Source organism: Mesocricetus auratus, unplaced genomic scaffold (genome assembly GCF_017639785.1).
Source record: "Mesocricetus auratus isolate SY011 unplaced genomic scaffold, BCM_Maur_2.0 Super-Scaffold_100691, whole genome shotgun sequence".
NCBI lineage: Eukaryota > Metazoa > Chordata > Mammalia > Rodentia > Cricetidae > Mesocricetus > Mesocricetus auratus.
The window spans coordinates 19677711-19690085 of record NW_024429267.1 but is presented as its reverse complement, the minus strand read 5'-3'; the positions used below and the strand labels follow the sequence as shown (position 1 = coordinate 19690085).

Below are 12375 nucleotides of genomic sequence, written 5' to 3'. Positions count from 1 at the left end.
ACACCTCAGTGTGATGAAGAATACACCCGGACTCTTTTCACCCAAGCCGTGAAGGAACTCTTACACTCTGTAACATTTGAACTACTCTTCACTGATCTTCACTGATCTGCTTGATCTTATCAGTAACCCATCAGTTTAGGAGTCTTCCCTCTTTAACACAAATGTGCCTCTGTAAAGACAGCACACGCTGAGCCATGAGATACAACTTCTTAAAAAGTAAAATGTATTTCACAAATTGTACAATTTAATGAATATTGCCAAATACACGCTCTTTGCTTCCCCCAAAATATTCACATATGGCTCTACCTGTCAATTCCATGTCTTTGCCCCTAGTATTCTTGGCCACAGCTTAAACTAAGAGAGGTGTGCCTCAATTATTTTGGCTGACGATTTACATTTTTTAGTGGTTCCTTCATCATAATGCTAATTTGCTTTCCATTGTATGAGTACACCAATATTTGTGTCTTTCGTCAGTTGAGGGACACATGAAATAAGCCCAATGTTACGGATAAAGTGAAAGGAAGGAAAGAGAGAGGGGGGGAGAGAGGGAGGGGGAGAGAGAGAGGGAGGGAGGGAGGGAGGGAGGGAGGGAGGGAGAGAGGATGGAAGGAAAAGAAAGAGAGGAAGGAAGGAAAAGAGAGAGAGAAAGGATGGAAGGAAGGGAGAGAGAGAGAGAGTTTCTATGGGCATTCAAGTAGAAATCTTAATGTGAACACTTTCCTCCAAACAGAAGTAGCACCGTACTTCCTTAGCTGGCAGAGCAGAGTGGAAGGAAAGACGTGATGTGATAGGAGAGACAGGGCACTGTTACCCTTGTGTCTCAGAGCCCTCCTGAATGATCAACTGAGAAAAAACATACAAACCATCTAAATAGCAAAGGCTTTGTGAAATAACACAAGCTAAAAGACAAGTCCAAATTTAAAATAAAAATATTCGGTGAACGACAGCTGTGGTGAGGGGTCCAGATGCACAGCTACCATCATCACAATGAGTTTCCTCTGCAAGTGTGTTCTCCGCCATACTCCCTGCCCCGCCCTTCACTTACCACCCCCAGCCACTGCCAAACTTCCCGTGTGAGTCCTATCAAAGACCACCCATGCCCCCAGGATATTCTCAGCCAGACTACCACCTTCTGAACCCTGGCCTCCAGAAATCCTAGGACTGCCAATTAAAGGCAGGAAGGCTTTGCTGTTGTGGTTTTGCTCTGAGGTTTTTAGAAGCACTCCACTTGCCCATCAGGACTACACTGCTGGTACCACAGTGCTTTACCATCCCCCACTGTGATTATAGCATCCCTTGAGAGGCTGCAGTGCAGAGTAGGAAGTGAGTTTCAGAGCAGTATGCAGGAAGTGGTTTTGATATTTGGCAGTCCCTAAAGGCAAGGCGATTTGAGATATTGGTATTAAAAATACATATATACTTGACCAGCTTATTATACTATTCTCTTATTTCTAGAAATGTCTTGTCATTGAGGTATTGAAGTTGTCAGCTGTGTCAAAATAGAAATGTCGTAAACCAGAGGCTTTTTGTTTATTTTGTTCATCTATCCACATACTGAGCATGTGCACTTGAGTGTATATATTCACTGTGAAATCCCTTTTTTCTCTTACAGATACCTCCATTAAAACACACAGTTCTGAAACTAAAAACATAGACAAAGTCCCAGGAATCGAAATAATTGAAAGTACGGCAAAAATGCTCAAAGCGTCAAATATGAGACGAATATTCAATTTGGCAAAACTTCGAACCAAAAGATCAGCACTTTTCCCCGATGTTAACATCTGTCCGCAGGAATCCTTGAGACAGATTTTAGCAAGTCTTCAAGCTTATTATAGACTAAGAGGTAAGGACAGCAACGGTAGCCATCAGTCCTTCAATCTCTTTATCTTCTCTCTCCTACTCACCCACACATTGCCTTCAGCCTTAAAAAAGTGCAAGGTCTCCTGTTCCTCCACGAGCACTGTAGACAACAGTCCACTAACTTGATAAAATAATGAGCCACAAACATACAAAATGGTGGTATTTCTGGGCTCTTATGATTTAAAATAATTTGTTATGCTACATGGATCCATTGGGGCCCTGGAAAAAATCATCAAAAAAATAACTTGCTGTACAGGATTTAACTGTTTATTTTTTTTCTGAAGTCCATTCTTGAATCTTCTTGTTATTATGAAGTAAAAAGCCTAGGACAGGTGCAAAGTCAGGAACCTGTATAAGCTGACTTATGACTTAGGATTTCTTTCCTTCTTCTCCTTTTTCTTTTTCTTCTTCTTCTTCTCCTTCTTCTCCTTCTCCTTCTCCTTCTCCTTCTCCTTCTCCTTCTCCTTCTCCTTCTCCTTCTCCTTCTCCTTCTTCTTCTTCTTCTTCTTCTTCTTCTTCTTCTTCTTCTTCTTCTTCTTCTTCTTCTTCTTCTTCTTCTGTGACATTACAGCCCATATCCTTTCTCTTTCAATAACAGGTTTGCTTATGTATTGCTGATCCAGAAAAAAGGCTTGGAAAGTTTAGAAACCTGGAGGCAGGGAGACAGAGGAGACAAAAATTACAAATGACTTTCACAATGTGCAGGCTGCTACTGCACCTTCAGTAATTTATACCAAGACAACATAGCAGGGTGCCTTGCAATTCCTGAAAAGTTTTTAAGGCATTATATCAACCACAGCTGTCAGCAGATGTCCTGCTCATTTTATTTACTTAATATGGATTAAGAATTCACATGGCCCCAGTGTAAGGGGAGGAACTAGGTCCTACCTCAATTTGATGTGCCATTCTTTATGCAAGCCCATGGGAGGCCTGTCCCTTTCTGAATGGAGATGGAGGAGGAGGAGGAGGAGGAGGGAATGGGTAGATGGGAAAGGGGAAGGGATGGGAGGGAAAGAGGGAGGGGAATTAGTTGATATGCAAAATAAATGAAACAACGTTATTTAATCTTTTCAAAACAAGAATCCTCATGGTGTGGTTGTTTGAAAGAAAATAGCCCGAAAGGGAATGGCACTATTAAGAGGTGCAGCCTTGTGGAGTAGGTATGGTCTTGTTGAGGGAAGTGTGTCACTGTAGAGGCAGGCTTTGAGGTCTCGCATATGCTCTAGATGCCACCCAGTGTCTCATACCACTTCCTGTTGCCTTCTGATCAAGATGTAGCCAGCACCATGTCTGCCTCCATGCTGCCATGATTATAATGGATTGAGCCTCTGAAAAATGTAAGCCACCACAATTAAATGTTTTTCCTTTATAAGAGTTGCCATGGTCACAGTGCCTCTTCACAGTAATAGAAACCCTGACAAAGACACATGGCTTTCTCCTTTAAAATAAAAAATTATATTTGTAGTTGGCATTCTGTCCTCTAAGTAGCTACAAAGGATGCCATATGTTGTCTCTCTGGGAAAAGTTCCTCTTGTATGTCAAAGTTGAATGGACTGGCATTTCCCACCCTTACAACACCAGGTGTTGTTAGTTTTCATGCCAAAAGCTGTATCTTCCTGCTCTGTTGAAAGCTGGGTTACAGGAGCAACTGCTTCAGTTCTAGCTGTGATGGAGGAGGCCTTGTGACTTCCGTGTCTACACTCACCTGTAGCTGAGCACTGGGACTCAGTTCATCTTAAGAGTTCTTATTGGGTTTTGACTGAGGGTTTCAAAAACATCAAACCTTCTGTTCCTATGTGTCTAACTGTATGTAAAGATAAAAGGGTATCTGTTTTCTGACAGAAGTCCTAGCCATGGGAAAATGGAAATGACTGTATCACACTCAAAAGGAAATCCCTAATCACAGACACTGAGATCCTAGCACATTCCCTCCACAGAAGTTTCGCAGTAAAATTCCTGCTGAGAGATATGGGAAGCAAGCATCCCATTCATCAGCAATACAAGGAAAAGACAGATGTGTGAATTATTTATGCTAGGACTGCCTACATATTGATCAGATAATGATGCCAGCAAGTTCTATGAAGTTTGTTAATGGACAGAAACACACACACACACACACACACACACCGTAATTACTGCTTTCTCTTTTCATGTAAAAATCTAATTCTTTGCACTGACATATATAACCCACCAAAGGTATTTATGGAATACACTATTGCTATGACCAAATTTTGAGCTCTGAATTTTAATGCGTACCTCTTTATTGTTGATTAAGTTTGCCTCTTTCATTCTTGTTCCCCTGAACAAAACAAAACACTGTTTTTCTCCCCACGGCAAATGACAGTCCATTATCTTTATGGCTGCCTCTGGGTGATATGAAAATTTACTATTCATCAGTGTGTGTTTCTTAAGTCTAAAAAATTGGTTCACAAAGAAACAAGAAATAAGGGCTAGCCACAAAGCTGTGTTCCTTTGATGGAGTGACCCACTTACTGCCCTCATCACTGCCATTACAAAATGATCTGCTGACATCTTCCAACAGACTCGGGGGGAGAAAGCTCCCCATTCTGACATCAAATAGAAATAGTGAACTCCCTCCACCCTCCAATGCTTAAAGCACCACAAATGAAATATAAAGATCTTTGTGTGGCAGCTTTAAGATGCTGTCCCAAAGCACAAATGCAAACAAGGAGAGTTTGTTTGTTTCTGTCAGTCTCAAGTGAAGCTCCCTCAAAGATGCCTACCCTCACATTCCCCACCATGCTGTAGCCCAAGGCTCTCCTTTTTTTCACTGACTTTGCTCTTTCTCAGTCCCAATATTAAGTCACTTTTTGGGCTTTCAAGATAGCTCAGCAGGCAAAAGGACTTGCCACTAAGCCCGAGGATGTGATTTGCATTTCCAGAATCCACTTGATAGAAGGAAAGAACAAAACTGATTGCCACAAGTTGTCCTCCAACCTCCACACAGGTATGCATACACACACACACACACACACACACACACACACACACACACACACACACCTCAAAAAGAAAACCCATTGGTTCTAGTTTTGACTAGATGCTGTTCCTTGTTGCAGTGGCAAAATTCCCAGCTTAAAGGAGGAAGGGTTTATTCACTCTTGGAAGACACAGTCTATCCCTGCAGGGAAGATACTGAGGCAGGAGTAGGAGGTACCTGATCATATTGCTCTCCCATTGGGAAAGAAGAGAAAATAGCATTCTCTGCTCCTTCCTCCTTTATACAGCCTAAGACCTGAGCCAATGAAATAGTGCTGCCCACATTTAGGGAGTCTCCCACCTCAATCAAGTTTAGAAAAAGCTCACAGACATGCCTACAGGTGTGTTTTCATGGTGATTCTGAATCCTGTCAAGTTGATAATCATGATTAAGCATCGAGTTTCATCCTTAATATGATGGTCCTTATGAACTGCAGTGCCCCTGGCAGATAAATCTTTAACTAACTTCCTTGTGCTTCAAGAATGAATTGTTCTCTTCTTGGGGTTTTTATGAAAAGCTGGTACTGACTTCTATGGGGAAAGTGCAACAAGGGAAGGGGGAGGAAAAGAATGTCACAGACTCCATAAACAAAGTGTAGCTTCAGTCTCCCTGTATGATAGGGCACTACCTGAAGAGATCTGTCTTGATATGTCCTCAGGCTACAGAGCACTCAGAAAAACAAATGCACACACACAGAGAGAGAGAGAGAGAGAGAGAGAGAGAGAGAGAGAGAGAGAGAGAGAGAGAGACGTATGCATGTGTATGTATAATGCACACATGCATACATACATATAATGCACATACACAGACATGCCTAAGAAGCTTACAAGTTTCAATTTAGAATAGTTAGTGAGACAAACTCAGAATAGTTTATGTTTTAAATTAGTCCAAGCCTTAAAATGGAGTGAAAGAAAATGAAAACCAATGTGTCCAAAAGCAGCATGGCCAAGGTTGTACGCATCTAGTAATGAGAAGAAACTATTGAATCATGGCCTCCCCGATATTTATGGGTATTGTCCATGAAAGGTACCAATACTAAGCCTCAAAGACAGAGACAGTTTCTTTTATGTGTTGTTGTATCTCTTAGGGCAGTTCGGTGGGGGTTGAACTAAACTAGCATGTACACTGGGAGGAAAGGCAACAGTAAGAAGATATATCCCTAAAGACAGATGAAACTTGAGGGCTAGGAGGTCACCAAGGGCAGTCAGTTTGCTCAGACTGGACCTACAGTTTGGACAACTCTGCAAACTTCCAAGTGCATTTCCTCTTTGAGTGGTGAGGAGATGAAGCCCGTGTGCTCCGTGCTGTGGCTGTCAGGACTGGCACTCTGATCTTTGCAGGCAGTAGAGAGGTCACACTGCAAAGCACATTTTCTATGTGGGGCTACTGCCCCCTTTCCTGTGGCTTCACTCAATATGAGAGACCAGGCGTGTGAGTAGTAGGACTGCTATCTTACAGCCTCTGAGTTACCACGAAGAGATCGGTTCCCCTGATGATTCAGGGGCTACTAGCTAATGGCCTGGGATTTCGTTGATTGAACAAAGATATTACTGACAGCGAAAGTCTGCTAACATATCTTATTAACCTCCTACAGTATCTTTTCTTCTATGTAACTCTTGAAATCTAAAGTTTTAAATAATTAATAAGCTTTTGCTTTCAGTGAGCAGTAAATATTGATATTTAAAATAAGAGTCAGATCATTCTTCTGTCCAGTGGATTCTGCCACACCCTCTGATTACTGAGCCATGGAGTTCTTTTAACAAATAGATTAACAAGCTATTCTTGAGAGCCGGGTGAGGGTCATGCTGGAGATGTGACTCACTGCTTAAGCACTTCTCTGGCATTGGTGAGCCAGAGAATCACCAGCACTGGGGGACAGGGGGGGATGAAAGCTGAACAGTGACCCCAGGTTTCCAGAAAAACAAAATCTGAATTAGGTAATATGGTACAGTGGCAGAGCCTGCCAAGCATGGCCAATGTCCTCAGTTCAAAGAGTAGAAAATGTCGCAACTCTCACAGCACACACCCATATCTCCTTTGCCTGTCTCTCTGGGTCTCATTTCTATATAATCTAAACTTATGCTTTGATAAAATCCCTCCCCTCCCCGTTGCAGGCCTCCATGAGAATGCGAGGACCATCCAGTCATACCTTGTGCCCATTGTCTTCCCCTTAGCACACAATGGTTCAGGTGATTAAATTTCCACAGACTGTTCTCACAGTTTCTTTCCCTGGCATTGTGATAAGATACACAAATAGAGGTAATTTAAAGGACACGTTGGTTTTTGTTTCTAGCTTTTGTTTTGTTTTGTTTCTCAATGCGATATTAGCTAGGGTCATCTGGGAAGAGAGAACCTAAGAAATGCCTCCATCAGACTGGTCTGTAGGCAAGTCTGTGAGGCATTTTCTAGAGTAACGATTGGTTGGAAGGGCTCAGCACACTGTAGGCAGTGCCCCCCTTGAGCATGTGGTCCTAGGTCATATAGGAAGTCAGGATGAGCAAATCGTGGGTTGCAAGCACTCCTATATGGCCTCGGTTCAATTTCTGCTTCTAGGTTCCTGCACTGATTGAATTCCCTCCTTGGCTTTCATCAGTGATGGGCTGGGAACAGGATGTGTGCACCAAACAAACCCTTTCCTCCCTAAGTTTCTTTTGGTCATGGTCTTTATCACAGCAATGGAAAACAACCAGGACAAGGAGTGAAGCGTTTATTTGGCTAAATTCCATGTTGTGGTTCATCCTGGCAGAGATAAGGGACTTGAGAAGGATGATGTCAGAGAAAAGAGAAAAGAATTGATGAGTACATGGTAGTGCTATACTCAGTTTCTAAATTTTTACTGGATCCCAGTCACTGAAGGCCCTCATCAATGGGGTGGAGGGTGTCCCCGCCTTAATTGTGCAATGAAGACAACTACCACAGATATGCCCACAGGTCAACATAATATAAACAAGGCAATCCCTTCTTGGTGCTCTCTGATTCTAGACTGACAAATCACACTAACTATCACAGCTGTAAATTAGTGTGTTAACATAAGCCTGAAAACACTTTCTGTATTATGAAACTGTGTGCTTGGGGGAAAGGCCTTTCCATTTTACATCCCTAACTGCTGTGTGTTACAGTGTGTCAAGAAATAGTGTGGGAAGCATATCGGATCTTTCTGGATCGCATTCCAGACACAGAGGAATATCAAGACTGGGTCAGCATCTGCCAGAAGGAGACCTTCTGCCTCTTTGACATTGGGAAAAACTTCAGCAACTCCCAGGAGCACCTGGATCTTCTTCAGCAGGTGAGCCTGAACAATGCAGCAGCAGTAGCCAGGACTCTAACCCTTGCACCTTGCCCTTTGAAATGGTTTCCAAGACATAAGAGTTACTTGACAAAATACTTAGAGACAGCTAATAAGACAGACAGGAATTTTATTCCTGCAAAATAATATTGCACAGGCAGGTTGAAGTGTAGCTGAAGTCAGAGGGAATGAAAATAGACTCTAGCTCTTCAGTTGGCATTATCTCTGGGTAAAATTACTTTTTATCTTTTTTTTTTCAGAGAATAAAACAGAGAAGCTTCCCTGGGAGGTAAGTACCCAAAATAGAATGCTGGGTGCTCTTGACTTTCAAAAGATCATGTAATGGAGTGCAACTAAGCTACCATACTTTGATGATTTGTCAGCCACCAAGATCTGTTTAGGTTATTCTGACAGACAAAGTAATATGCATACACTGCACTGAAGATAAATGAGCATAGGGAGGGAAAGGGGACAGACCTGACAGACTGAGATAGATGCTTGAAAGAAAATGGGATTCCTCCCTGTGTGATACGCGTCTAATACATGTTTTTACCTAAAGATCTAGAGCAATTAAAAGTTTAATTTTTAGGACTTACAGCAAAGTATTAGTTACATCAGGAAAATACATAACATGATCAGAGAGCAACCTGAATTTTGAACTCTCATTTGGTATTCTGTAAAGTGTTAGCATTTCTCAAACTAAATTACTGAAGCACCGAGCTATATCCTCAACAAGAATTGAGTATCAAATAAGAAAATTTGGTTACACAGGGGGAGAGAAAGAGAGAGCATGAGCTAAAATTATTAAAGAAGAGAGAAGCTGTTGCCAAACTCAAACTCACTGTCACACACAGTTGATGGCATGTTGAAATCATACATACATAGACATATAAGTTACAGGAAATACTTAAAAATGCCTTTCACATTTGTCGTTGGGTTTCTAGTCTCTCTTTGCCACCAACCTGTTCCACAGCTCAGTCAGTTTACCCTTCGTGTATGTGGAGGGGAAGGCCGTCTGATCTCCCCCAATAGCTATCCCAGACTCTTATTTTTTTTCCTCTTTCACATAACTACTTCTAGATTAATAAATCTTGAATATTCCTTTTGTATGTTGAGTCCTGTCTGATGCCACTCAAAACATTCCCTCATTGTCCCCCATTGTCATCTGAACACCCCACTCCCTGTCTCTCCACCCCACGTCTGTGCACAGGAAGGTCACGTGTTAAGAAGTGCATCAGTGGTGCCTCTTGGCCTCTGGCTTCTGGATAGAACCAACCAATGGAAAGAGTAGAATACGGTCATTGAATCCCACCTCCACCCTTGCCATTCGGACACACACACACACACACACACACTTGCAAAGTCTCTAAATAACATCACCTTCATGTCAATCAGCTTCTTCCACAGTTTTCTGTTCTGGCTTCTATATACCCCATTGTTATCAGCCACATAGTTCTGTGTTTTTCCACAATTTAATAAACAATCACTTTATTAGGTCTTGCTTAAGTAACTTCCTGTTAATGTTGCTTGTTTCTTCCCAAGCCTTTTATTGAGGGAACACTAACTCATTTTTCTTGTCTACTGACCTCTCCAGTTTGACTCACATTACCCATGATACCACTGTGGCCTCCATACTACTTTCTCATTGCCCTCCCTGGTCACCCTGAACTCTGACCTGAGGGTTTTCTCCCCTCCGTGAAAGAACCTGCCTCCTCCATTCTACCTATTTAAATCTTCCTGTCTTCCAAGCTCTTGTCTTAGGTACCTTTCTACTGCTATGAGATAGCACCATAAACAAGGCACTTACTTTTTGAAAGCATTTAATGGGGCTTACAGTTTAAGAGGGTGAGTCCATGACCATCATGGTGGGGAGTATTGCAGAAGGAAGCATGGCAGTAGAGCAACAGCTGAGACTCACACCTTGAGACAAAACCACAAATCAGAGATGGAGGGAGGGAGAGAGGGAGGGAGGGAGGGAGAGAGAGACTGAGACAGAGAGAGAGAGAGAGAGAGAGAGAGAGAGAGAGAGAGAGAGAGAGAGAGAGAGAGAGAGAGAAACTAACACTAACGACCTCAATGACCTGGGCTTTTGAAACCTCAAAGTCCACCCTCTGTGACACACCTCCTCCAACAAGGACACACATTTTCTAATCCTTCCCAAACAGTTCCACCAACTGTAAACCAAGCATTCAAGTGTAAGGGCCTATGGGGACCGTGCTCATCCAAACTACCTCACTCCAGGTATCATCATTTAAGACTGCCACCTGTCTTGAATTTTCTCCTCGGTTTGGCACCTGCCTCTGGCTGAGCATTTCCTTCCTTTTCCTGCTTTCCTGTGAAAGTACAAACTCCATCTCAGCAGCAAGACCCACGTGATATTCTACACCTGGTCTACGAGACAGTGGTGCTGTCTCCTGCTTTAGTAATCAAGCAGTGGCTGAGCTACTCTCACTCACTTCAACAAGCTACTGCCAAGAGTGACAGCATACACTTTGTTCACAAGACACTGAAATATTCTCTGCTGGTTTAAATATTGGTCAATAGTTTACTGACTTCTACTTTCCAAAAATACTCTTAGAGCTAAGAAGAGGTCACCCACATGAAAAGATATCACAAAGCATTTTAATTCTTGATAGAGAAACATGAAAAATTATGACCCCATTCAACTCTTCCAGACAGAGAAAAACTCTCTGTATCCCTGCCTGTGTCCACAGCATTCTCAAAGAGGAAGGAAAGCCTCACATTCACAGCAGCATCAGACACAAAGGCAGATAAAAGGAAAGCCTCTCTTTCACATAAAACCTTTCCAAGAAGAAAAGAGAAATTTCACTCCCTGAATAGTCCATAATTCTGCCAATTTTAAGTGGCTTTGAAATAAAGGTCAATAGAAGAACCAGGTACCCTATCCAGATTGCCAACCAGAGTTGCTGGTGAGTACTACAAATTGCCAGCTTAGAGGAAGATCACATGCGATGGTGGAGGATAAAGATGCCACCCAAGGATGCAGCACACACAGGGATGCTGATCTGCAACTAAGCAGACCATTGTCATAACTCCCCTCCTCTTTCTTAGATCCTTTCACAGCAGCATGAAACTAGGAGAGTCAAGCAGTTCTAAGAGGAAGGCCTGGGCACAAACAAAGGTCTATAAAATAAAAAGGAGAGAAATTTTGTCTAAGTCGTAAATGCTACAGTGTTTGACATTTAAATATCATTGCGACAAAAGCTATTTTTAAGCATAAAGCATATCACCAGAAAAATAGTAAGAATGACTGATTTCAAATTCCAGTAGAATTTAAGTTTATATTATCCTGGATCTACTAATAGACTTATGCATTTCTACAACTGAATCCATTGTTTCAGTTGTGTGTGTGTGTGTGTGTGTGTGTGTGTGTGTGTAATGTTTGTGTGAGATATATGAATGTATGTGTACATGTGTGTATAGGTATGCTCACCTGCGCTATCCATGTGGAGATTAGAATGTCATTGTCTTCCACCATAAATTTCTACTTTACTTTTGAAACAGGGTTTTTACTAAAAATGGAGTTTGCTGTTTCAGCTAGGCTATCTGGCGAGTGAATCCAATAGATCTGTCTCCAACACCCAGTGCTGGGACTATAGACCCATACTTCTGTGTCCACATTTTATATAGATTCTGGGGGTGTCTGAGAGTTCAGGTCTTCATACTTGCATAGCAAGTATTTTGCCCACTGACCCATCTCCCAAGCTCAAATATCCATTTTAATTGGTCAGAGTGCATACACTTCTTAGAATTTAGGAAACTGTTGGGATGGCAGAGGTGTGTAGGTGGTAGTGTTGGCTCTGTACAGTCTAGATTACTCTATAAGATCAGAGCATTGATCACCTCTTTCCATGTGTCTCATCATGATCCACAGAAAACTATATACTATGCTAAAACATATGCTATCAACCAGGATCTAATGGCTTAGAGAAACAAATCTTTAAGTGAGATCTAAAAGTTTATCACTCCCACAATTCTTTTCTGCTATTTCCCATCAAGAATGGACTGATACTGAATATGCAGGCACCTCTGCCATTGAGACCTTGGGTCTGACCCTAGAATATCTTCCACATTGTCATCCATGGATCTGAAGTCTTAACCCCAACTCTCTGGCTAGTTATCATTGTGCAAAGCATACAGACTTAATAAACTGTACTATTCAGAAACTAATTTTCGACCATTCCTTTAGCTCCAACAGTTCTTTGTTG

General features: G+C 42.0%; 1 protein-coding gene and 1 long non-coding RNA gene across 3 annotated transcripts in view; one reads left to right on the top strand and one right to left on the bottom strand.

Annotated features, from left to right (window-relative positions):
- Positions 1-1152: 1152 nt before the first annotated feature.
- The window catches only part of Impg1 (interphotoreceptor matrix proteoglycan 1), a 99194-nt gene continuing 87971 nt past the window's right edge, over positions 1153-12375 (top strand). Inside the window, exons 1-3 of the mRNA XM_005073755.3 lie at positions 1153-1843; positions 7980-8146; positions 8407-8435. Of these exons, the coding sequence (XP_005073812.1) occupies positions 1696-1843; positions 7980-8146; positions 8407-8435 (344 nt within the window). The 5' untranslated portion in view covers positions 1153-1695. The remainder of the gene's footprint in view (positions 1844-7979; positions 8147-8406; positions 8436-12375) is intronic.
- The window catches only part of LOC110341548, a 38804-nt gene continuing 28816 nt past the window's right edge, over positions 2388-12375 (bottom strand). For both annotated transcript variants that reach the window (XR_002383515.1, XR_002383516.1), the window contains exon 3: positions 2388-2509. This is a non-coding gene — a long non-coding RNA (uncharacterized LOC110341548). The remainder of the gene's footprint in view (positions 2510-12375) is intronic.